General features: G+C 41.3%; 1 protein-coding gene across 1 annotated transcript; it reads right to left on the reverse strand.

Annotated features, from left to right (window-relative positions):
- Window positions 1-236: 236 nt before the first annotated feature.
- LOC101163624 (serine/threonine-protein kinase 38-like) lies at window positions 237-26328 on the reverse strand. Its single transcript, XM_011490887.4, has 13 exons — window positions 25957-26328; window positions 12464-12603; window positions 12060-12111; window positions 11858-11980; window positions 11546-11753; window positions 8633-8787; window positions 8452-8554; window positions 8306-8367; window positions 7945-8062; window positions 6663-6786; window positions 5904-5999; window positions 5736-5827; window positions 237-1782 (listed from the first exon to the last, which is right to left on the reverse strand). The coding sequence occupies exons 2-13, from the start codon at window positions 12595-12597 to the stop codon at window positions 1658-1660; spliced, it is 1392 nt and encodes a 463-aa protein (XP_011489189.1). The 5' UTR covers window positions 12598-12603; window positions 25957-26328; the 3' UTR covers window positions 237-1657.
- Window positions 26329-27224: the final 896 nt, after the last annotated feature.

Here is a 27224-nt window from a genome sequence, read left to right on the forward strand (position 1 = left end):
ACAAACTGACAGATGTTATTACCAATTGAAAGATGCTAGCACCTTTGGCTAAAGCTAGCACAAATTGATTAATGATCACACTAATCAACTAATGCTAGCATCAATTGCCTAATGCTTGCATCAATCAATAGCAATAATCAAATGATGCTAGCACCAATCAATGTTAGCACCTGTTGACTGATACAAGCACCAAGTGGCTGATGCTAGCATCAAATCTGCAATGTTTTCTTTGTATATTCTGAAACTGCTATGGCTACAAAATGTTTCCCAAATTTATGAAATTTCTCAAAACAATTCTGGGATTCTACATTTCTTTAGGAGGTTTCTAGCTCTCTGCCTTGTATGGCTCAAATTTGTAACATGTTTGAAAAAAATCTAATGTTTTTTTTTTTTAAATACCTGTTGAGTCCTCATGTATGTATCAAACGTCTTTATGCTTACTCAATTTAATTTTGTAAATCTGAAATTGTAAAAAGTTTGAGCTTACATGATGGACTGGAGACCCAGTGAACTGAACTGAGTCTTACATTATTTTGTTAACGCTTTTGTCCCACTTGTGACCAGAGGGACATTAGCTTAAGTGGTGAAGCTGATCTGTAATTTACTTTGACAGTCCGCTCATGCAAAAACAATTGTTGGAACTCTTAGTAAAAAATGTTCTTTAAATAATGCATTTGCTTGCAGTTTTCAATATCTGAATTATTTTATTGCAGCCTAATGTGATGCTAACTTTAGTCTTTGCAAATAACCCTAAGCCAAGAGACAACTTTGTTTTTGGTAATCCTTGATGCAGATTGTACCATTACCATTATGGAAATAAATAAGTAAATCAATCCTTTCGCTGTTGCTATTTTACTCTTTCTTTTTTTCTTATTTTTTACTCTTTTTTACTTTCTTTGGAGCAGCTGCGGTTAGTCTAGTCTTGTCAGGAACAACTGGTGCAAATAGATGAAAATTACATTACTGTATGAGATTTTGGGTCAAATTAATTTAGAGAATCCTGTAAAATATTTTCGTCAGCCATTTTTCATGGATGTCATTGATAAGATTAAGCGTCTCATCCTCTTTAACACTTTTTAAAAATAAGAATCCTCCGGAGCAGTTGATCTTGTTTGGTTAAAGAAAAACCCCAGTAAATCATGCTGGAACAATCCTTACAGTAAAGAGCGTCTGCTTTGTTGTTTCCAATAGTTCATCCAGAGTTTGACTACAGTAAACTGAGCTTCAGTTTGCATTAGAGGTTCTTTAGCCAGCAGTGTAGTCACTATTGTTGTCAGGCCAACAAGGCGGTGGTCGGCATTGAACCCTCATCTCCATTAGAACGAGGTCAAATTAGAAACTAAAACCAAAATAAACAAAGACGTTTTGCCACTGAACATGCAGATGTCCTGATTTGGAGTCACAGTTAGTGACCTGGCTTGAGCGCTATGGCTAAATACGGCACAAATGATACAAATAACCGAGGTAATGCGGTGATGCTCCTTAGTGAGCTCCTGCAGCTCTTGTGCAGCTCTGCAGACCTAAGTAACTCTGGATGAGGGTTAAGTTTGACTGACAGGCCAGCGGCGTGGCCTTCAGCACCAGCGGGGCTCCGTGGCCCGACCCTGTGTCCGTAAAGTTTTTTCTCCGAGGTGCGGCCTCCACGCCCTCCGCTGCGTCAGGCCTTTCCCGCCTTCATGTAGGTGGGGATGGTGCCTCGCTGGGTGAGACCTTCAAAGCGCTTGTATGTGTAGTTGAGGAACACCCAGTCCTTTGACTTGAAGTCAGGTTCTGTGGAGTTGGCTGTTTGGAAACACAGAACACAAGGATTAGCTCAAAATATTAAACAGAAACTAGAACAGCAGACTTGATCCAGTGACCAAATATCACAATCGTAAAATCGTGTGTGGATTTCCGCGTCAAACGTGAGACTAGAGGACACCTTTAACTTGTATAAAAATGGTTGGGCAGCCGTCTATAGACACCAACTTGCAGTCTAAATAAAAGTGATTCAGTGATTCAGTTGGCAAAGAACCAACCAATCAGGGACTCAGCTTTGGCGAGTGATATGTTGGTGACATGATCAGGGGGTGGAGACCAAAACCAACATAAAGCAGCGGTCCCCAACCTTTTGAACGCCACGGACCGGCATGACGTCACATAAAGTTTTCACGAAACAGTCTTGAAATTGTAGGCGGATGATTGTTTTCGCTACGCTACGATGGAGGAACAGAGTCGTCACAAGACGAACCCTGAGCTTTTATTTTGACACCCATGACATTGTACATCGCACAGGTGTCATCATCCTCTCCTTTTCACACTCATGGTGCAAAAAAGTAGTACTGTCTATTAAAAGTAGCTTTCTTTTTTTTAGGAAGGGGAAGGCTCCTCTTCTGTCTCCTGGCTGGGCGTTTTCCCAAAGACGTTTGTTTTTTACTCATTTTGCTTTATTTTAGCGGTATCCTATCACGTGACCCAGAAGAGCGCCTTGGCCTGCGTCAAGAGTGACATAGACGGATGGAACAGAGAATCGGGAGATTTTTCAAAATAAAACATCTTTCAGATTCCGAAATAAATAAAACGGAATTAATGTAAGTTCTTTATTCTTTCTGTGCGGCCCGGTACCAAATGACCCACGGAGCGGTACCAGTCCGCGGCCCGGGGGTGGGGGACCACTGGTTTAGAGGAAAGAGAGGAGGATGGATTTTGTCTTCAATTTTGCCAACATTTTTAGGGAAACACCTGTCTGGAATTGCAGTACCAAAGGGTGACACGGTTACCATAGCAGTGACATGCGGTGAGGTTGATGGCTGGTGAGGCACCGACTCCTCTGGAGTCAGATTTACAATCAAACTGAATATTTCAGCTTTCATCCAACAGCAGCTAACAGCGTATAAGATACACACAAGAACATATTTGTCCTACAAAGAATATTTCTTTTATAGACACGGATAGAACACTCTTACCATTATAAAATTATTATATATACTGCATATGAATGAAAACGAGATAAGAGGAACCTTGGGCTTTTACTTTGGAACACTTAATGTTGTACATCACACCGCGGTCATCACCCCCCTCCCCCCCCCCCCCCCCCCACACACACACACACACAGTCATAGTGCAAAACAGAAGTATCCACAACAGGATGAAATAACCGAGGGTGAAACAACATAAAACATCCAGATGAAAGGACACACAGGCAAAAGAAAAACCCGTGCTCAACGAGCAGGCAAAGGGGATTGTATCCCACAATCCCCGCGCTGCCGTCTCCAACAACAGACCCAACGTGCAAGTGACCGCCGATACAGTCTGTCATGCAGAGAATGACCTCTCCACTGATGCTGTTGCCTCTGGAACCGTCTGGATTAGCTTCCAGCAGCTTGAACTGCGTCAGTAAAGCCACAAAGCAGCTGTCAGCTCACGTCTGCCCCTTAGTGAGGCTCGCCTCACCAGCAGCCTTTTCTCCGCCCTGACAGCAGCGCCCTGACCGTACGTCACTGTTTAAACTGAGTCCTGCAGTCAGACACGGGCGAAGCGCTCCGGAGACTCACCCGGAGTTTTTTCCGCTACGTCTGTGATGGCGCTGTGATGGTGACACTCAAATTCGTCTATTTTAACCTCAGAAACTGTGGAAAATCCGTCGAGTCAACTGAAAATGCATCTTTAACCCGGATCAGTGGAAGAAAATATTTACTTAATATACTTTTTTCTGTTTTATCACGATGACCGGTGTGGCTGAGCCTCACTTTCCTCACCTGACCGCACGTCACGACCATTGTTTTTTTGTTTGTTTTTTGTCCATGTCTGGATTATTATTATTATTATTAAATTTCACCTCAATACTCCTTAATCCCACCCATTTCAAAATAAATGATACATTTCATGAAGACTGAGGTGAGACGGATTTGCAAACAAATCCAAGCATCCAAGTGTTTTGTTCTTACAGCCTGTGAGAAGAAGACATTTCTGGCATCTTTGGAGGTTTCTGCTGCTAACCGACACTCACAGCACTTTTAGGGACATGACAGGGAATTTGAAGGGATCCTTACTTTCAGTTGATGAACCGTAAATGTGAAGGTCCCATCGTTTATTACAGAAATTACATTCTAAAAATGAGTAGTCACTCTTTACAATTATAAGAGATGTTTTAAGGGAGTAAAACTCCACACTACAGACTTTCTACACCTTTCTCAGACAGACATGAACATTTTCACACTTTTCTCACGTATAACTCTTACAATTCAAAACTTCGTTGAAAAATAAGCCGAGTATTGTAGAATGAAAAAAGATTTTTGAAAGCTAAACACATTCTGTACAGGAGGAGATTGCCCTCATTAACTGTTCTAAAAACATTTTCCATCTCCAGGATATCAGCTCTGTGTTCATCCAAACAGGCCCTGATAAAACACTGAGTAGTTAGGAATATGAAAGATCATAAAAGATCATAAAATACTTTTTTCTTTGTGTTTATTTGATTAAATTAAAGACATTTTGATTAGAATGGCGGTACCGTGATTTAGCAATAGCGTCATCTGTTTTCGGAAAAGTCCCGCCCCCTTAACTGTCTCCACCAATCATTCTTGGAGGCTTAATCACACATAATCAGTCTAACCAATCAAAAATGCTTAAAGTTCCTTCCTTGTTCAGTTTCTGCTCATAAAGTCCCTCAGTTCCAACAAAAATACCAGCTAAAGCTCATATTTAGCGGTGTAGCTTTCTGCGGGATACGGTGTCAGACTGTGGAAAAGTGATCAAAACAATGAAGCTCAGAGACGCGAGTCTGTCTGCGTTTGGCGGCTTTTTGCACTACATATCCCATGATGCATTGGGTTAAAGTGACAGCATCTCAGCGCACAATGAGTCTTCCTTTGACACCTTGAAACCTCAACGAACACACACCAAACAGTTTTTAAATCTTCTAACTTAACTTTTATTACATCTTTTAGAAAAAACAGCTGCAGCTTCCAGCTTTTTCTGCCACAATTATCACAAAAATGCATGTGAAATTGCAGAGGAGCTGTAGATCAATGCAGACTATGAGTTTCTCCTTTTTTTTTTGGATGCTGGTGTGCCGCGAGATTTTTGACAAGGTTAAAGTGTGCCGTGGCTCAAAAAAGGTTGAAAAACACTGGTCTACAGAATGCATAGTTGCAATAACATGCACACGGGAAAAAAAAGCAAAACTGCAAGTCCGTGAAAGCTGAACCGCAATATAGCGAGGGAACACTGTGTGTTGGTATTTTGGAAATAAGTGTAATTTCATTCAGTGGTAAACTATTACCTCATGTCCACTGAGCAGTCCGGTCAGTCCAGTATTTTGAGCATTGCCACTATAAAATCAAACCATTTTAGGGACCACATTGGTTTTAGGTCCATAGAGAAATGGAACGTCCTGGTTAGGGCGGAGCTTCCGCTGAAACCTATTCATTGGCTGAAGGTCATGACAATATTTTTCCTCTTCCATATTCGTCTTTGCCGCCCGCAATCTTCTCTGAAACATTAATGTTTTGTTTATACAAAGTCCCAAAGGCCGTAAATAACAAGCAGCTGGATGACCTCCATTGTTGTTGTTAGCTCACCCTGCATGCGCCGTGGCAGTCCAACTTTGATTGAAAACGCTCACCTGAACTTGCCTGGACCATTCTAAACCGGACCGTACCACACCGGACCGCTCAGTGGATACGAGGCTTATGGTTCAGGTCATTAGTTCTTGACCAAATCTACATCAAGACAAAGTATTTTACCCAACAAACCTGGCTGGAGGATGTCTGACTCGGGAAAGTCGTCAAAGTTTGACGTGTCATCAATACTCTTGATTTCAATGGAAATGGCTGCTGGCCGCTCCCTGTGGACACAAGCGAGATGATGTGCTGTCAAAGCAGCTCTCAAAGCCGCCTGATTTGCATGTTGCTTTTGGGTACCTGATGTGCTCCCAGTCCACTGACTCAAAGAACTGGTGACTCTTGATTTCATCTACACTCCCCGCTCCGACTCTGTTTTCCGCATCAGTGCAATACCTTCAAAAGACAACACAAGCCGTTTACATGCACCGCAGTAACCGGTTTTCTGACCCAAACCACATCAACATCAGGCTCTTGAGGAAAGGGGGTTTTCCTGGGAGAAAACTACCAGAGCAAACCCTGTTTTCCAAATCCACATGACATTAAAGCTCCACTCCGATCATCTTGCCTGTGCCCGAATTCCTTCACTATTTACTATCTAGTGCACTATATAGTGCGTTCGCCATTTTGAAGTGCTGTCGGAATCTACAATTCCAAAATCAAGTGCCCTAGAAATCTCCCAGAAATCTCTGCAAAAATCCAGTGTGCACCAATGCTCACTAGATTGGGGAATATAGACCAGGTAGTTAGGGAGTAGGGAGGGAATTCGGACACAGCCCTTCTGATCTATTTTCAAAGTGTTGCCAGACAAAGACAGCTCAATTTCTTTCTGTTAAAGGAAAAATAATCATTGGTATCACCCAAATATGGGTTTGAACCCATAACTCTACCACAGGCACATTTAGTGGAGGGTGGACTATTCCTGAAATGTGAGCTGGTTTTTTGGGAAAGCAGGTGATGAAAAACACATCCACTGTTAGTTTCTGATATTTAAAAATCCTCAACAAATCAGTCTTTAGTCACTGTGAATCTCAAACCGGCACTGAAAATGTGTTGCACCTTAGGATCAGGTCTTTGGCCTTCTCTGAGATGGGGACTTCCGGTGGGAAGACGAGAGTTTCCTTCCAGTTCATGACCTTTCTGTACGTCTCCTGTGGCGTCTCTGAACAGAAAGGCGGGTAACCTGCAGAGAGTGCCATCCAAAAGAAAGTGAGCTTCGTTGATTTCTTCTCCGTAAATCAGGTGGATGTGCTGTGTTTATGATCTCTGTCCTGCTGCTGAACCCAAATATGCTTCAGCTTCAAGTCAACAACTGATGAAGGACTTTAATAGTTTTTAAGAGTATATTGGGGAAAAAAGCACGATTTATGGCGATTTATGGGTTCATTAACGCAGGTCTTCCAGGTCCTGAAGTAGCAAAGAAACCCCAGATCATCACGCTACCACCACCGTGTTTGATTGTACCAGCTTTTCCCAAAGGTCTTTGGGTTCACCAAGAAGTTTTGAGTCAAAATGCCTGTTTTAAATTCTGCAGTGTCTTGTTATGGTAGTCATGAACTTTATTTTGTATTTTGTGAATTCTTAGATGAGTCGTCACGGCGCTCACGGCGTACTTTTGGTTGAACTTCTACTCCAGGGAAGGTTCTCAACTGTTCTATGGTTTATTCATTTGTGGAGGATGGTTTCAGGCTGGTTCTCTGGAACCCTTGAGGTGTAGAAATATGCTCACAACCTTTTCCAGACTGAAAGATCTCAGTGACTTTCTGATTAAATGGCGGCTCATGCTACCGGTCCGTGGGTCAATTGGTACCGGGCCGCACAGAAAAAATAAAACAACTTACATGACTTCCGTTTTATTTATTTCGGAATCTGAAAGTTGTTTTATTTTGAAAAATTGCCCGATTCTCTGTTACATCCGTCTGTGTTACTCTTGACGCAGACCAAGGCGCTCTTCTGGGTCACTGGGATACCGCTAAAATAAAACCCAGGAACTAGCAAAAGTAGTAAAAAACAAACATCTTCGGAACGTTTCTTTGCCAAGTGGGAAAGGCCCAGCCAGGAGACAAAAGAGGACCTCCACTCCCAAAAAAAGAAAGCCACATTTAATAGACAGTATCAGGAGTCCTACTTAAAATACGGATTTATCCCAATGCGCAGTAATGGTCAGAAATTCGGCGGGCGGGATGAAGAAATTTTCTAGCTCACGCTCTCCCACCACTGTAGGAGACACATCAGCTCATCCTGACCTAAATTTGTACCCACAAAGACGATGAGTAACTTGCCTATGTCAAACCAAACATTTCTTCCTATTAGTTTGGATAGCAGATGGAGGTTTTCTTACCGATTAGCATTTCATACATGATGACCCCCAGAGACCACCAGTCACAAAGCTTGTTGTACCCCGTCTGCATGAAAACCTCTGGAGCGATGTAGTCTGGTGTTCCCACAGTGGAATAAGCCTAAAAACAAGAGGTTACAGGTATCACAGACTAAATACTGAATCCGTTTGATTCACTAGTTTTGGTTTGGTTTAAAATTCGATTTGATTAAATGTGCAATTATTTCCTCCTGAACCAGTTTTGTTTAGTTCCAAAAAGCCTTTTAACCAAACAAAGGTGGAACTCTGGTTGCTGGACTTGATAAATGGGTTTATTATTTCTATAATTTCCGTCTCGTTTTGCATATGGCGGGTGTGAGTGTACCAGCTGTCTCCTGTTCTTCTTCCAAGTCTCTGCTTTCCTCTTGGAGTTCATGTTTTGAAAAGCTGAATAAAAAAAGCAGAGAGGACAAGGTTACGCCGGTCTCCGTGGAACCCCAACCTCCCGTCTGTTCGCGTTTGATGACTCACAGAAGTCGCTGGGGGGGTTGTGCGTCAGGTTCCGGTAGAACTCTGTGCGATGCGCCTTCTTGAGTCCCGTACACAGACCAAAGTCCGACAGCTTGACGTGGCCCTGTGTGAGGAAACAGTCTGTGAGGAGCTTTTCTTTGTTCACCCTGGTCGCAGGTGCGTGATGGGTCGGTGCTCTCACCCTGGAGTCCAGCAGCAGATTGTCTGGTTTGATGTCTCTGTGGATGAAGCCCAGCTGGTGGATGGAGTCGATGGCCAGGACGGTCTCTGCGATGTAAAACTGCGTGGCCTCCTCAGACAGGGTGTCCTTTTTCATTAGCAACGTCATCATGTCACCTAAAAGGGAAGCTCAGAGGTTAGAACTCCCTCAGTTCATCAGATGATAAATGGTGTGTACTTAAACAGCGCTTCACTGCGGGGCTTACCAATCGCAGTCCCATTCACCCATGCACATACATATTCACACACTGATAGTGACTCCACTGATGAACACTGGCGCCACCGGGAGCAATGAGGGGTTCATTGTCTTAGTCAAGGACACTTCGACACATGGGCTAGCAAAGCGGGAACCAAATCTGCGATCTTCTGATCAGAGATCGACCGCTCTACCTCTGCACCTCAGCCGTGGTGTTTACTTTACTTGTAGAATTTGCGGTAAGTGCTTCAAGAAAAAAAAGGACATACATTCATCTGGTTTGGTGCTTTCGGAAGTGAACAAAGCACAGAAATGGACCAAACCGCCAGGAAAATACCTGCAGTTCCAAAGGTTGCTCACTAGGGGTCAGTATTGTCCAAAGAAGATACAGGCAGAAAGCACAAAGAAGAAACATAGGTGTCTGGTTCTCATAGCTCCCCACATTTAGCCGGCTGGAAAGTTTCTCTACTCTTGTATTTGTAATTTTATAGTTTTTGCAGTAATTCGTAGCATCACACACGGATCATTCAGTTCAAAGGTTGAATGTAGCTTTTATGAACTTTGCATTTTTTAACCAACATATTACAGCTACTTTACTGGACAACAACAATCCATCTTAAAAGGCGTTTACTTATATAGTGGCGTTTTGCAGTCACAGTCCCATTCATTCACTGATGGGGGTGCGCTGCCAAACACTGGCGCTACCTTCTAACCACCAGGAGCAATGCCGGGTTCAGTGTCTTGCCCAAGAAAACTTTGGCACATTGGTGGGTGGAGTGGGAACCAAACCTGCGATCTTCTGATCAGAGGTTGACCGTTCTACCTTTGGCCACGGCCAGTTTCTACAATTTGTTTTTTGTTAACTGACGGTTTAAATGAAAGAGAAAGAAGAGAATTTATGTTTTAAGATCAAATAAATGTAAACACCCATTGTCAGAACCTTTATATGACTAAAAAAAGGGTATATTTTGAAGGCTTATAATAACTTTTGTGCTACTAATATAGGAACAAAAATCCCAGTTTTGAATTGATTAAACTACAATCAAAAGTTACAGTTTAAAAAAATGTTTAAATTGCAAACATATGTAAAAAAAATTCTTTCTAAATCTCTTTCTTTGGTTATAAAACCTTTTTTTTCATTTATGATCTTCATAAATCTATTTAAGAATGTGTTATTTCACAAAACAGTTTTCAGATGCGTATTTTTGTTTTGATCAGTATATTTACGTGCAGCCAAGATGTACATTCTGGATTTGACTGCATCGATTTTAAGTTCATCCACTCCGTTTGCCCAATAATAAAGCTCTGGCCGCACAAGCACTTAATAATAATCATAACAATAATAAAAGCACATTTAGAAGATCATCTCGTTCCATGCCTCAGCTTTGCTTGTTTACAACGGAAATCGCTATTTCTTCTTCTACGTCCGTTTCCGGTATTTTAGAGAGTTCTGCGCTTGTCCAAATGATTTATTCCGATCCAAAGTGTGGCGTTTGTAAATGTTTGTTATAATCGGACAAAGTTTTATGGGCCCATGCATACAGTTAAATTCTAATCCGAGCTTCACTCCGATCAAATACATGTTGCACATGTGACCCCAGCTAATGAAAGGTTTGTGTAAACACACGTTTCGGGCTTCCGCGTTCCAAAATATCGCATTCACGTATCGCTCGGCATGTTTGTTTCAAGTTAAACCAAGTTAGCCTTGGATTCAAAGATTCAAAGATTTTTATTGTCATTGTATTTCTACAACGAAAATTTGTTGGCACTCAGTCAAAAAGAAGAAGTAGACATCAAAGAATAAAAACCAATATAAGAATATTTAAAAAATCAGAAAATACATTAAGAAGTTTGAAATAAAAATGTGGTAACGTCCCTTTTGAAACACGGAAGTGCCAACCGCTTGAAAATTGATCATAGAGGAGTAATTAACTGCGCTTTGTGCCACGACAGAATTCTATGACACCAAGTCTCATTTAATTTATCGGAATAAAACTGTAAAAGAAAAAGTCTGTCAGTCCAAATTCACCAGATTGGAGCCACATTTCGCACCAAGCCTCTTCCAACCGTGAGTACAGGCGCTAGTATCGAGTAGCAACAGTCTAGTGTTAACACCACATGCTAAAAACACATTCAACAACCTGTGTGTTCTTGAACGGGCACACATCCCTGATGCGTTCTTCGGTGGGATCCGCTCCCTCTGGGTGGGGTATTAGTCCGCCGCTGCGGCTCTATCGCAACCTTGCTGTGATGTCGCTGGGTCCCCGCCTACGAGGCTGCACCTGGCTGGCTATGCAGGTGTCCACAGAGATGGGGGGGTTGGTTCCAAACTATCAGCGTTTCCACCAATCAACTTTTTCCATGCTCAGCCTGTTTCCTATTGTTTATCTCTATCGGTTAAGGGGGTGAGAGGTTTGAAAGGGGGTTGGGGGTTGTGTGTGGGTCCAACAGGAAGGGGGCGGCTCTATTTTCGTTGTTTTAAAAAATGTGTTGTTTGTTTGCTTCGTTTTACTTTTATTCCTTTTGTGTTACATGTGAAATGAAAAGTGCTATTTAAATAAAGATCAAATTGGTTTGATTTGAGTTGATTAGGATTGAATTGAATTGTTTTGATTTGATACGTAAAACAATGAAAGATTTCCACACAAGTTTGGGATTTTCTCAGTGTGGCGTACAAACCTCCAGGCAGGAACTCCATGATGAGGTAGAGGTTCCTCTTGTCCTGGAAGCTGTAGAACATCTTAACAACCCAGGCGCTGTCTGCCTCCACCAGGATGTCCCTCTCCGCCCGGATGTGAGCCACCTGCTCTTTCTCCAGCATGTCCGCTTTCCTCAAAATCTTCATGGCGTAAATGTGGCCCGTGTCTTTTTTCTGTACCAACCGAACCTGGATGAGGCGACAGCGCCAAAAAAACAAAAAGAGTCAACAAAGTTGCCTGGATACTTCTATCGCCTTCAATCCATTCAAGGCCTTTTTTATTGATAACACACCTCTCCAAACGCCCCTCGTCCGATGACCTTCAGTGACTCAAAGTCGTCCAGGCCAAGTCTCGTCCTCTTCAGTCTTAGAAACTCTGTCTCCTTACGGGCATGCTGCGAGCGCCGCATTACTTTCTGCAGGTAGATAAGTACACATTACAGGCAGATAAGTACACAAAAAACCCAGCGGGTGAAAACGAAGAGCTCCCAGTACCTCCTCGTCTGGTAGACCCTCCTCTTCCATTGCCTTCTCTAGCTTCTTTTGCCTGGAGGGAGCCAGAACAAAACATCTATTGCAATGAGCAAAGTACAACCAGAAGAACAGTAATTTAGTAAAAACAGAGTTTATAGGGATTAGACTGGTAAACAGTGTTTCACAGCAGGTACTGAACTGTTTACCCAAAGCTCAGAGCAACTCTCGGGTTGTGTTTACGCATTCACGTCTACACTGTTGATCCAGTTGTGTAAGAGTCGACACCTGATCCCTTAAACAACAGCTACATGTGTGTGGAGTAAACGGCTCCTGTGTTTCACATTACAGGCTGCTCTGCAGAATAATTCATTAACCGGCGGATGGTTGGGTCCTGGATCTGTGAAGGTGAAGGAAGTCAGCTTTACCTCATCTCGCGCTCTTCGTGCTGCGTGAGCAGAGTGCTGTAGAAGTTTTCCAGCGTCAGCTTGGCCACGGTCACCCTCTCCCGGGTGTGGTTGCTCATGGGAAGGGCAGCTGCCGTCCCTCCCGTCATGGCCATACTATCCTGAGAGGGACAACAGTCTATCAGTCCATACTCGGAAAAAGTCTGGATCTCCCATTGATGCCCAACAGAAGTAACCTTTTATTGTGATCCTATCATTTGGCGGCTCACGTGGTGTAAAAACCATTGTGAAGCGTTGTCTCTTGAGAATCTGGTGCATCAACATCACTGTATGTGTCGCTCGTCACATCAGATGATGTGCTCCACGCCATCTGTTGTGTTACCGTTTAGGGGCTCAGACGCACACGGAAGCCAGACGGCTTTCTGCCACTACTACCAACGAGCAGTGAGAGGACATATGGGAAGCTGATGGGAAAACTTTCCTTTGAAAAGTGTCAAGAATTGAGATGGCACACGGAAATACCGGACTTCATGTCCGAGTTTCTTTTCCTCAGATCTAACACAAAAGCTGGGATCCCTTCTTTTATTAGTCTGATTAAATTAAGATTTAAGGGTCTAACAAATCTGACAGTCAATGTATTAAACACTAATTGTTCAAAGTCAAACTGATCTGGAAAATTCATATGAATTTATTAAATCCATTTCTATTGGAAGTATTTTTAAGGCTGGTGTCAGGTGTACGGTGGGAAATTACCCATTTTCACTGATCTAAAAACATTTTCCATCTCCAGGATTTCAGCTCTGTGTTCATCCAAACAGGCCCTGATAAAACACTGAGTAGTTAGGATATGAAAGATCATAAAATACTTTTTTCTTTGTGTTTATTTGATTCTATTAAAGACACTTTGCTAAGAATGACAGAACCGGGATTTAGCCGTAGCTTCAGCTCTGTTTTCTGAAAAGTCCCGCCCCTTTAACTGTCTCCACCAATCATTCTTGGAGGCTTAATCACACGTCATCAGTTTGACCAATCAGAAATGGTTAAAAGTCTTCACTTCCTTGTTCAGATTCTGCTCATAAAGTCTCTCAGTTCCAACAAAAATACCAGCTAAAGCTCGTCTTTAGCGGTGTAGCTTTCCACAGAATCCGGTATCAGACCGTGGAACAAGTGAACAAAACAATGAAGCTCAGAGAAGAGAGTCTGTCTGCGGTCGGCGTATTATTGCACTACATCTCCCATGATGCATTGGGTTAAAGTGACAGCATCTCAGCGTACAATGAGTCTTCCCTGTTAAACGTCTTGAAACCACAGCGAACACACAAACAGTTTTAAAATCTTCTTGATGAAATCAGAGGTCAACAGTTTAGTTCTCCTTCAAGGTTTGTGTTTATTAAGAGCCAAACATCCCAGAGTTTGGTCCAAGTCATCTTTCTAACTGAAACACTTTTCTAATGACGTTTATGTTTATTTAAGAAGAAGTAAGAACAACATTTAAGAAACAGGATTAAGGTGAAGTGGCCAACAGACACAATTAAACTAAATTGAAACAATTTAATCATCTAAAAAGAAATAAAACATTTTTGTTAAAGTTTTCAAAGACTTCATCTTTGATTAAGACAAAAGAAAAACTAATAAAATTTCAACATGTTCACATTTTGTGTAGCTACAGAAAACATAAATATAATGTTGGTCTTTTTGTGTAAAATATATCAAACATAATGTGATCATGTTAAAAAATTACAGTTGCCTTTGCACGAACATTGAAATAAATATAAAAAATTAATAAATCACTATTTGTGAAGAATATATTTGTTTTTTTGTGAGGTTACAAAAAATTGCATGTTAATAAAATGGAGGGTAAAACAACTACCAGGGTAAATTTTCAAATAATTTAGTTGAAAATAATTACTGAAAACTAACTTTTAGAAAAAACAGCTGCAACTTCCAGTTTTTTCTGTCACAATTATCACAAAAATGCATGTGAGATTGTAGAAAGACTGTCCATCAATACAGACTTTTTTAATTTTTGGATGCTGGTGTGCCGCGGGATTTTTGTCAAGGTTAAAGTGTACCTTGGCTCAAAAAAGGTTGAAAAGCACTGATTTAGAGGCCTAAAAATGTTTCATGAGGGGTTGAGTGATTCAGACGTAGCTCTACTGAAGGCCCAGGTGTGTAGGCTCCAGTAACCCTGTGACCCCGAAAGGGATTCAGCGGGTTCCGAAACTGGATGGATGGATCGTGTGTCAGCACCAATGGCACATTGCAAATCAAGTCCAACCCTTCCTGTCACCCATAAGTAAGATATCTGTTGAAACGCTCTCCAGCCGTAAAGGTCGGATCCAGATTCCAGCTCAGACGATGAAAGCAAAGACCTTCATTTGTCTGCCAGTCCGTATCAGAATGGAGCGGAGCAGAGAGCTTGAGGTACAACCTTTTTCAAACGACATTTTTTCATCTGTTCCTGACTCACAACTATTTAAATTTAAAAGCAATTCACAAAACTCCAATTTTCATTACCTATGTCCTCCATTATCAGCAAAATGACCCACGAACATGTTAAAAAAACACCTTTTTCATCGGAGTGGGTCTTTAGAGGACAGGTGAAACAGAGCAGAAAAGTCATCAGTTTGAATCCCTTCTGCCCAGCAACCACTGTTACTTGTCAGTGGCTGTTAAAGCCTTTATAATAGACACAAGGAAGGAGCGTAAGGTTTTTGGCTGATGTATGAACCCATAAATTTCACAGCATTGGCTCCATAAAAGAGGATCCTAAGCAGGAGCCACTAAAAAGGCTAAACTGCCTTCAGATCCAATCTAACGTGAATTTATAGCAGATGTGTTTCCACAGGCACTCACAGAGACTGTGCAGAGACCTGCGAGGCTGTGTGTTTACCATAATCGGCTGCATCAAAGCCTCAAAAAGGACAATGGACGTGTGGATACAAGCGAGTCTCAAGAGGACGAAACTCCAGACAAGCAGACAGAGTGAGCTCAACCAAAGAGACGAGCTCTTCCTGTGAGGGCAGATGAAGGCTCTGTAGGGGTTTCTCCCAGAGGAATTATACAATATACATGATTTTTATTTTTGCGTTTCTAGAGTATAAAACAGAACCAAAGGAAAAGCTAAGCTGGTGTTGACACAAAACTGTAGGTGGCAAATAAAACCTCAGATAAGCAGCACCATTCCTGTGTTCCTGTGGGCAGCACTAAGTACCCCAGACTGCTTTTAAAAGGTTTAAGAGGGTTAACAACCGTGGCTCACTATCAGTGCCTGCCATAGTGTGGACCATTACAGAGGCAGTGGTGTTCTGTAGCATCAAAAAGGCTGCGTTTTTACAAGTATCCCAAACATAAAAAACAAAATGGTGTTAATCTGGTGCAGTAGTAAAAGAAACCTTTCCACACTGGAGTGTTTGGAAACTCACTCGGCATGTCCGACTTCATATTAGCTGCTTTATGAAGCTTTTTCTCTTCACGTTGCTTTAATGCTCAGGCCATGTCATTTTTAAAGGATCTTATAATACTTATTCATTTTTCTTTGAACTCACTGAATCCCTTTTGGGGGCAATGGGTTGCTGGAGCCTATCCCAGCTCTTGGGTGAAGATGGTTGTACACTCTGGAAGGTTTGGCTGTTAATCACGGGGACACACAATTACACAATTTGGGATAAAACGAATCAATTTATGCAGCTTTTGTGGAACTGGACGAGGAAACTCCAAACTCCACACAGAAAGAGCCCAGCCGGGATTTGAACACTAACAACAACAACTTTTTGGGCTAAACAAATAATGAAACTGGGAATATTCTGAGCCTGTACTTCCCTATAACTTAAGTGTAATACAATCATCTGATATTTATATTTTTTTTACAGACTGCAGTTTGTTTAGAAGAGTACCAAAACGTTCCTGGTAAGTTAAGCAGATGGTATATGGTTATGATAAACAAATACTACAAGATAAAGCAGATTTTCAACATTGCGGCCAACGCCAAAACCCTATGTCGTTATTGAATATACCTGAAGATAATGAATAATTGGAAAAAGAAAAACTATACAAGCTAAGGACCAAAATGGTTGCCGAAATTAGCTAAACAAGCTAGCGTAACCCAAAGATTAGGAAAGTTTCATCTATTTTATTTTTTTACTTGCCCTGTCCAGCAGCTGAGCAGACAGACAAGAGCTGAAGGCCTCTTGTGTTGGACAGATGTTACTGTTACAACAAGGGTTCTGGATCTTTTGACACACAGGGAGTTTATTTGGATAAACCCCTTTTTTATTCTATTTATGTTTGTATCCATCTGTTTATATGTGCCAAATTAGCTTTTAAAAAGTGGAAAGGCCAAAACTAGCTAAGGCGCTACATTGGTGTTGACAACATCAAAATCTGTTAAGACTATTAGGCTTATTGGAAAATTCTGTTAACCCATAGAAACCCAGGCCCATTTTTTCTTAAAAAGATAAAATTATTTGTATTTTACCACACACGAAGTGGACCACATAGTCCATTTTTGATATCACCATGGGTTCTTATGGGTTAAAAAAAAAGGAAATACCAAAACTACCTAAAGAAACTAGCTTACTTTTAAAAGCAACATTAGCTAAATGAGTTTTTCTCAGATATTTATCAGGCTAACTTCCAAATAAACTTTGAAAAAAAGTGCTGTGCATAAAATACAATAAAATTTAAAAACAAGATGAAAAGACAAACAGTGCCGACACCCCCCCCCACACACACACAAACGCACACACACAGACACTTTTATTGTATTAACTGGTCAATATGCGTTTGTAAGCCTGAATTTAAATAATACAACTTAAAAAATATATCATTTATGAAATATAAATAGTTTAAAGAGCTTTGGGGAGTTACATTTTTTGTAGAGGGTACATAAAATTTCAATGCTATTTTGGGTGTCAAAAATTGTATTGTTGCTCTATTGCCCCACTTCATTACATTTTAAAACTTCATCCAATAAAATGATGTCGCTACCTCAAACACAGTGGGAGGACATAGATTTCAAACAAAAGGATAGTTGAGGAAAATTATTTATTGACTTCACTTGAAGTAAGAAATATTATATCGTATTATATATAAAAAGTACTGTAAATATGTGAAATGTTATGTATATTTGTGTAAATGTGCAAGGGTTGCAACGGCCGGCACAATTAATCGCAAATTTATCGTTATCGCAATTTTGAAGCTTCGCAATATCCATATCGCAAAAGTCGGCGCAGATCGTAATAAATGGTAAACCTTAAATGTGCTAAAGCAATCTTATGGCAACTTGAACTATTAATGAATTGAATAAATCCCTTTATCCGTTTTACCAATCGGATCGGGTCATATTTGGAGAATAATTTAAGGTATTTTGACTCTTATTTAAATTAAACCTTTGCAGTGAAATGGAAATTCTTTTGTTGTTTTTGCTATTGGTTCATTTATCGCAAGTTATATCGTCATGGCAATATTAATCACTAATATTGCGACATTTCCTCATATCGTGCAGCCCTAGTTTCAACAGTATTTTTAAATGGCTTTAAATGCCACCTGTTGCTGAGCAAAATGACAGTTGAATAATTTCCATAAGCGGGGATAGGCTCCAGCAACCCAATGAGCCTTAGAAAGGGATTCAGTGGGTTTGAAGAAGGCACGAATGGCTGAGAGTCATGCTGACGTCAGGGCAGACGTACGTTTGAGCCTGTTCCTTTTTAGAGGCAAAAATGTGCTGTTGTCCTAAAAGTGGCTGGAAAGAAAAGCTGAAGAGAGCAATGAAGTCTCCAGAGAAATGAACGTTCAGATATGTGAGCATCTGAAATCAGCTGTGAACGGACGGAAAAGGTAAAACAGAGGAATAAAAGGAAACTAAAGAGAGGACAAAAGTTTGATTACTTAACATAATAGAAATAGAAATATATTTTTTGTCATTGTACATGTAGAACGAAATTACAGTGCAATTCTTCCGTCAAAAGTCAAATTAAAAAAAAACTGCGATATAATACAATATAAGATAAAATGTAAAAAATATACAAAAATATAAAAAGGAGGTTACACCTTCTCGAGCTATTGCACACTTCCCTAATAAATTAACTTTATTTAGCAGCGTTTAAGCTCACAATGGCTCTTGGATAGAAGCTGTTTTTTAATCTGTTTTTCATTGTCCTGTATCTTTAATTGTCCTGTAACAAGTTAAGTCTAAAAAGTCTAGTCCATATCCAGAGGGGGAAAAAAACAAAACCTTATAGGGATGTAGAAGGACGTCTTACTGAAATTAAGCAAATACTGCTAAGATTTAAAGACCCGCTCCGATGCAAATGATGGTTTTGGTGTTTTTAGCATGTTCTTGTGGAGGGCACACAAAGAAAATTAAGCCTGAAATTGTATTTTTACTCAAATCGTGTGATGCAGAAACAGACAAAAGAATGCATTTTGAAGAAGATTAGAAAACACACTGGGCGGGCGGCCCATAAACTCCCTGCTCCTCTCCATTCTGATCATCCACTTGCAGACAAATAGATCCATGAACGTCTTCGTTTTCCTCGCCTGAGTTGGACTCTGCTTCAACATTGCTCACCATTTCTGTTGCACTGGTAATGACAGGCTGGGGGTGTGAGGGGCTGTAAGCTAGCTGGTGAATGTGTAAACAAAGGAGTCATTGGGAAATGAGGGCAGGCTTACTCTGCTCCAACGGTCCCGCCCATAACTCAGAGGTGAATTTCTAATGAACTCCTGCCGCTCTGCAGAAACTATGTCCTAGAAAACAACACAGGTTTTTAGATTTTGGCTAAAAACGGCATCATTGTAATTAAAAAGATCGCTGGGAACGCTTTTAAAATAGATCAAAAGCTGATCGCAGTGGGACTTCAAAGGACAAGCACCAGAAGTTTATTTAGGCTTTCTTTAATTAACTGATTATTAACAAGATCAGATTATGAACGTATTTATGTAACACAAGGAAGCGAGACGGCAGGAATGATTAACTCACAAAGAGATTAAAAAGATGTCCAGCTCAGAGATACCAGCCATGTTTGGTCTATTCGTTGGTCCGTTTTCCCATTTTAGCCCCAACTGCCCCACAACAAGAAACGTCCTGTGTTGTTTTGTTTGGAAGGAGACAGATCAGCGAGGACTTTACCTCGACATGTGTTTGTGCGTACGCGCCTGCTGCCTCAGAGTCCATCCAGGCTGATGCAAACTTTATGAAAACCATCCCTGGGGATGTTTTGAGAGGATGAGAGGCCATGCGAAGCAGACTGTTTGAATATGGCTCTAAGAGGAGGCATCCCGCTGCACCGGCGGCAGGAGCATCAGAGCGGGACGTGCAGACTGTCTGCAGGGGGAAAACACTTCACCTGAAACTGAACCACGCCTCACTTCCTGTCAGAGTCGTCGCTCCACTGAGCAGATCAGGCGACAGACGCCCCCCCCCCCCCCACCACCACCACCACCCTGCTTTGAATAACAAACAGTCCCACTGAAAAATGCTGCAGAAGCCTGTGAGGAGGGCAAACTGACGTGTGGTGAAATGAATCCACCTTCACCTGAGACCACCTGAAAAGAAAGTACTTTTAAAAAATGTGACAGACTTCGTTTACTGAATTCTTGTTTGTGTGTTTTTCTCAAAAAACAACATAAATGAATGCTTTTCGGTAAGGTTATGATTATTTCTTTAGTTGGGCAAATTTTTTTATTTATTTTTACTTCATTTTGTATTCTATGCATAACCGTTGTGCTATCCTATGGGGTCCAGATGACCCAATCCTTCCATTGAGGTGTTCTCCCGACCATGACAAAGGTGGATAAAGGTGGAAAGATTTCATGTAATCCATGGACACCAGTGAAGATCACAAATCATTGAAGAAAAAAGGTTCAGAGTACTGCCTAGTGGGTCTAGACGACCCAACTCCCAACGTTAATGGGCCTAGGATAGCACAAGGGGAATATGGTTTATTTAACAGCTATAGTTTCTGCGTAACCCAGACGAAGCATGTCCACCTTAAATTAACATCCAACCAGCTCCGCCAATGGAGCAATCGACTTTTCTAAATTAAAACGTAGCCAAACCGAAAAAGTTTCAAGTTCAATTAAATGCTTTGGTTAGGTAATAGAGTTGCATTTTAGGTTTTATGTAAAAATCCAGATGTGGATGACAGATGTGAACAAGCAGAGCTCCAACATAATCATTTATTATCGAGAATTAGTCTCATAATTATCCTTTCACCTAGAGCTGTACCAAATAAGCGGAACTCGCGATTTCTGTTACTAGTGATCAATATTGACGATATAACTTGAAATAAATGAAACAATAGCAAAACAACTAAATAAATCATTTCCATTTCACTGCAACACTTTAATTCAAATAAGAGTCAACATTACTTAAATTATACTCCAAAGACCTTCGTCTACATAGGAGTTGAACATCTAACATAAGAGCTCCTTCTGATTGGTCAATGATGTAAAGGAGTCCATCCAATTGGTCAAATGTATAAAGGAGTTTATTTGGTTTGTTAAATACTTCAAGCTGCCATAAGATTGTTTTAGCACATTAAAATCATTTATTGCAATTTTCACCGCCTTTTGCGATGTACGCATTGCACATCTTAATATCGCGATAACGATAAATTTGCGATTTATTGTGCAGGTCTACTTTCAACACTAAGCTAGTCCAGAAACCCTTTAGAAATGTCTGTGAACAGATTTCTGTTAAGCTACTTTCACTCTGACGCATAGACACGTCAGAGGCCAACGACTTCCGCGTTTAGTATATGCCGTTCACGCCGGACTCTACTTGATACTAGCGCATGCCTGCCACCTACAGTTGGAGGATTCTTGGTGCAAAATGTCCAAACAGTGCAAATCTGGTGAATCTTGCTCCAGGCTTTTTCTTTCCCAGCTCTATTCCGACATATGAAAGACTTGGCGTCACACATTTCCAGTGGGGCAAAAACCGCAATTCTTAATTTCTCCTCCATGACCAATTTTCAAACGGTTGGCACGTCCCTGATATTGAAAGGGCTCCATCCATAGGTCACTACCAACGTCAAATCCCTGTCAAAGTTCAACCTGGTTTAACTTTCAACACATGTTCAATGGACGCACATTTTGTACTTGGAGCCCGAAAACGGTCGTAGAAACTTGCATAGCCCAAACCACACATATAAGCACGTTTACATTGTTTTTTCGTTGAAAGTGGTCACTTAAACCCACATTGTGAACATAGCTGTACAGTGTGGAAAACCCTCCCCCTACTCATAATACTGTAACATGAACAAGAACATGACTATTTTAAGCTCCTCCCATCCTTTCCCAGCTGTAAGCAAACCGGTGAAGTCGTCACCTGAACAGTTGCTTCCCAGCTGAGCAAAGCAGGCTTTCTAGCAGCACCTGAGGAGATTCAGCTCCTCTTGAAGGTAAACAGATCCACCCTTCAGCTTAACAAACAAGAACCGGCACTCAGGAGCACCAACAAGGGAGGCTGTAGAAAAGCAAACTGGCTTTTTAAAGGGCAGAAGCACTAAATTTAACAGTCAAAACCTGAAACCATGAAAACTACGATTGAGCAACTGGTGGCAAAAAAAAAAAAAGTAAACCCCAAGAACTGAATGAGTCTGAAGTTTTAGAAGGAGTTATGGAGCAATTTTACTGATCAAAAAGACGGTGTAGAGAGTTCATATGTATGGCTCTATAGGGTAAAACCGCATGTTGAATCACCAGAACCAAGGACTGTTTCTTGTAAGAAGTCTCTTTTCTCCCATAAAAGGATCTCTGAGTTTGGTGTAAAATTCTTCCGTTGGTGACTGTCAACAGCCTCCACCCTGAGAGGGCTGTGCAGGAAGCCTTTTCGGCTGTGAAAGCGAGCCTCTGTCTGCTGTTTTCCTCCACCACGCACTACCCTAACACAACACATCTGAGCTGGACTTCCATTGAAGACAGGTATCAAAACAGATGGGCGTTAATCTGTGCGACCCAAAGTTCTAACTCTTTTTGGTCTGGAATTTCTCTTCTGTCACCATCAGCTGGAAAAACGCTGAAACAATGAGAGCGACCGAGGCGGTGGACCTTATCAGCCGCCCAATTTGCCCCAAACAGGAAAAATGAGATTCTTTGGGTATTTGTCGGTAGGGACAAATGTGATGACGACCGAGAAGGAACTGGCTTTTTGTTACCATGTAAGGGGTGAGAAGTAGGGCAGTTTCTCCTGCTTCTATCAGCCCGCAGGTCCAATCTTTTTAAACTTTATTGGTAACAATTGTGTTCTGAAGTGTCTCTGGTTCCAAAACAAGGATGTAGTTTCACCAGAAGAAGCCCATAAAATGACATCGAGAAACTTTTTACCTCATTTCACCTGCTAATGTAACACGACCAACGTGAATTGAGATGGAGGCAACACCTCCTGGAGGATTTTAGAATATTGCTCTAAAGAACATTACAGAAACAAAGCTTACTTTAAAGTTTTGAGGCAAGAATATTTTTTCTTTCCATGAAAAGAAATTGTTCTTAACATACCCCTCATATATTTGTTCATTAAAAAGTGTGATTTGTTTGTATCTTGTATCATTCTTTAATCAAATCTTTCACTTTTTAAAATCCGTAACCCTTTAACACAAGAGCTTTAGCTCTAATGTTGACATTCTTTTGACGACGATAATGTTTCAACCATTTACACAACGTAAAGCAGGTGATCCTACTGCAGAGAAAACTGGCTTTGCACCATTGCATATCGATGCAAAACCAAAATGAAAAGGCGCTTATCTCCACATAAGAATCAGCTGATTCGAGTTGATTGTGCAAACAGTGAAAAAGTTCCGGTATGTCAAAAGGAGTGTAGCCTTTATGTGTTGGTGTTGGGGTAAGGGTTGGGGTTAGGTTCGGGGTTGGGGTTGGGGTTACTGTTAGGGTTGGGGTTGGGGTTAGGGTTAGCGGTTTGTTGAATCCAAATCTCCTCCTAGAGGAATTCCCTAAAAGAGAACAATCTTCCCTTGGGCCGACTGGGTTTTTAGTTCACAGTCAAAGCATAGAAACACTGGAGTGGGGAACTTTGTAAACTAAACACTTTCTTTTCTGATATTTTATTTATATCATTTTTTTCAAATTTGAGTTAAAACGTTTTCACTTGGTACAGTACACACCTTAGGGCAGTGTTTTTCAACCAGTGTGCCGTGGGAGATGGTCAGGTGTGCCGTTGGAAATTACCCTCATTAACTGATTTCAGGCAGTTTTCAGCTCTGTGTTCATCCAAACAGGCCCTGATAAAACACTGAGTAGTTAGGAATATGAAAGATATTAAAATACTTTTTTCTTTGTGTTTATTTGATTGTATTAAAGACACTTTGATAAGTAACACGGTACCGTGATTTAGCTGCAGCTTCAGCTCTGTTTTCATTTAACCGTCTCCACCAATCATTCTTGGAGGGGTTAATCATACATCCAATCAGAAGTGGTTAAAGTCTTCACTTCCTTTTTCAGATTCTGCTCATAAAGTCTCTCAGTTCTAACAAAAATTCCAGATAAAGCTCGTCTTTAGCGGTGTAGCTTTCCACAGAATCTGGTGTCAGACCGTGGAACAAGTGAACAAAACAATGAAGCTCAGACAAGAGAGTCTGTCTGCCATCTGTGGCAGTTTTTGCACTACATTTCCCATGATGCATTGGGTTAAAATGACAGCGTCTCAGCATACAATGAGTTGTCCCTGTTAAACGTCTTGAAACCACAGCAAACACAACATGTTCACTTTTTGTGTAGCTACAGAAAACATAAATATAATGTTTGTTATTTAGTATAAAATTTTCAAGCATATTGTGATCATATATTTGTTCAAAAATTACAGTTGCCTTTGCACTAACATTGAAATAAATGTTTAAAAAATAAATCACTCTTTAGAAAGAATATATTGGTTTTTTGTGAGGTTACATAAAATTGCATGTTTAATAAACTGAAGGGTAAAACAACTACCAGGGTATATTTTCAAATAATTTAATTGAAAATTATTACTGAAAACTAACTTAACTTTTATTACATCTTTTAGAAAAAACAGATGCAACTTCCAATTTTTTCTGCCACAATTATCATAAAAATGCATGTGAGGTTGCAGAGGGACTGTACATCAATACAGACTATAGAGTTTCTCCTTTTTTCAATTTTTGGATGCTGGTGTGCCGCAGGATTTTTGTCAAGGATAAAGTGTGCCTTTGCTCAAAAAAGTTTGAAAAACACTGATTTAGGGGAACAGTCTAATAAAGCTGTGAAGGGATCCCTCTGACTAAAATAAACTGCATCCACTGCTGTCAGGTATTTTTGGAACGGGAAACAACTCTGCCGTCCATCCCAGCAATAAACAGTTCCCCCGCATCCTGATAAATCCACGAGATATGGTGTGTCTCTGCCATTGACTGCACATGGGAACTGGACTGAGTGACCCATCCGCCCTCGCGCTCCAATCCTCTTTTCTCATGATATTTTGTCTGGCCATTCGGAAAGCCTCAATGAAAGCATGTGGTGCCTGTTGGCCCCCACGTCCAACGTTTGACAGATTCTCCCAAGCCTGCTTTGAAGTGGAAGGGGTGTGGACGTCCAACAGGCTCACTCCTGACTGGACAGTGGTTGCCATAGAAACAATGACTCAGATTGACTCTGATCAATAACTGCTTACTGGGATCGTTTGGCTTCAACATGGCGGCGTTCGTATTGCGAAAAAGCGTCAACTGAATTGACCTCATTTGGTTAGAGCCAGAAGTAAGCCGCCTTCTATGGTTGATAAGAGTTTCTGCTAAGCAGGACGCCAGGCGTGCGTATGAATTTCACCGAGACAACCAAAACTGAAACCTCATCCCCCGTTAAAGGTTTTGTGACGATTAGGGTTACGAACAAGACAACCCTTAGGGTCATTTCTGAGACGTGAAGTAAAAGGTACACTTTGAGACAGGGCAACCTTAAATTTTACCCATAATTCAGTGTGTGTGATCTATGTGCGTGTGTGGGGGGGGTTGATCTACAAATCTCGCTTGCTGCGACTTTCAAAAAAACTTTCTTGCATTAGCATGGATGGAAGCTTCTGGAATCCGATATCACTGGTCCAAACAAAGAGACATTTAAGGATACTGTAATTAAAACATGAGGGATGAGTTATTCCTTTAACATTCTGTTTTAAAAGACACTTAAATTCTAAACAGCAGTTCTGCATAATTCCGATGTTTAGTGTTTTACGCAGCATCCTGCTTGGTTGATCTGAAGACACCGAGCCTGACCCTCACCCTCCATCCAGGATAAGCCGCCTGCCCAGCTCCATCCCCGACTACTAACGGACACAACGACGGCTGTTCGAGCCCGACTGACTCACGGTGGTGGTTCAGAACTGGAATTAGTGCCGGTGGGAAACCCTTCAGCAGCTGAGGGTTCAATGGAAAAGGAGGCTGTTTTGCTTTTCTCCCATTAAAAGGGTCTTTCTTTTCTGTTCAGACAGCATCAATGGAAGCAGCTTTCAGATTAAAGGTTCTGTTTAGGAATAAATTGCGACCTACCTCCGTGTCCTGCTCCAGAGTCAATTTTGGCGTGTCGCCGGCCACGACCCAGTACAAAAAAAGAGAAAAAAGAGAAAGAAAATTTCCTTTTTTTCTGCCTAAAATTTAGGCAGTTGGGGGCTGGAGGCACCAGAGGAAGTCAGAGAAACCTAACAGTAAACATCAGACCGACATCAGCGCCAAATCATAACAAAAGTCCTCTAGTGGCGCCGGGAACAAAAGCAAAAATAATAAAACAACATTTTAGTTTCTCCTTTTTAATCTTTTACTCTCAAAAATCGAGCGCTTCTCTCGTCTTTGTCGCAACAAAATATGAAATGAGCAGCGATGCTTCCTGACACCCGTCGGGTTCATCAGACGTTTAGGCGACGCAAGGACGTCGCCCTGACTGACGTCAAGCAGACCAATCAGAAACGACCTAGCGTGCCGCTACCCAATCACATCGGTGAACTGCTGTGAGTGACAGGCGCGTTAGCCAATGAGACGGCGAGAGCTCCCACAAGGGCGCAGGTTCACTTGCAGCAGAGTAAAACTACTGTACTACCTACAGTTGAAGCTTTGTTACATCACTGTTGGGCGAAGCAGACCCTTTCTAAAAATAGCCAACATAATTGGAGCTTATTTAGAGAAATTTAAATAAAACGATAAGCCCAAAACTTTATTGACATGCTTTGTATTAAAGAATAAAAGGTCACAATGACCACCACATTTTGCTGCAAACGTTTTATTAAAATATTGAGTAAAAGGCCAGAATAAAATACACAAAATGCTTCCAGAAATAGGAGGTCAAGACCCTACGGACATGTCACAGCCCTGGATTTTTCCAGAGACAATGAACAAAAGAAGATAAAACATCATAAAGTGTGATAAGAGTCCAGCAGATGCTTGTTTTCCCAGAAATCTTCCTCCTCAAACTGATAGACTTTGATCCAACGGCTGGAAAGACTGAAGCTCGCGTGCAGCAGTGACGTCAACAGCCACATCGTTGATTGCTTTGCTTTCCTGCAAAGTGCAGGTGAGCAGGTCCTCTGAAAATGGAGACAACCAGCAGCGGGAAAACGATTCCCTGCCATAAAATCTCCATATTTGGGCGGGTGTGGGCTTCTGGTTACAGCCATGATGTCAGCAGGCCAAAGGCGGTGGACCCTGCTAACACGTCTGGGTGTGGTGTCACAGCAGACAAGGCAGTTTTTATATTTCTCACATCAATGGGGCCCTCTGAGCTGTGACACCTATATTTAGATTGGGGCTGGGAACTCTCTGGCCTG

Source organism: Oryzias latipes, chromosome 23 (genome assembly GCF_053564925.1).
Source record: "Oryzias latipes strain Hd-rR chromosome 23, Olatipes_Hd-rR_3.1".
NCBI lineage: Eukaryota > Metazoa > Chordata > Actinopteri > Beloniformes > Adrianichthyidae > Oryzias > Oryzias latipes.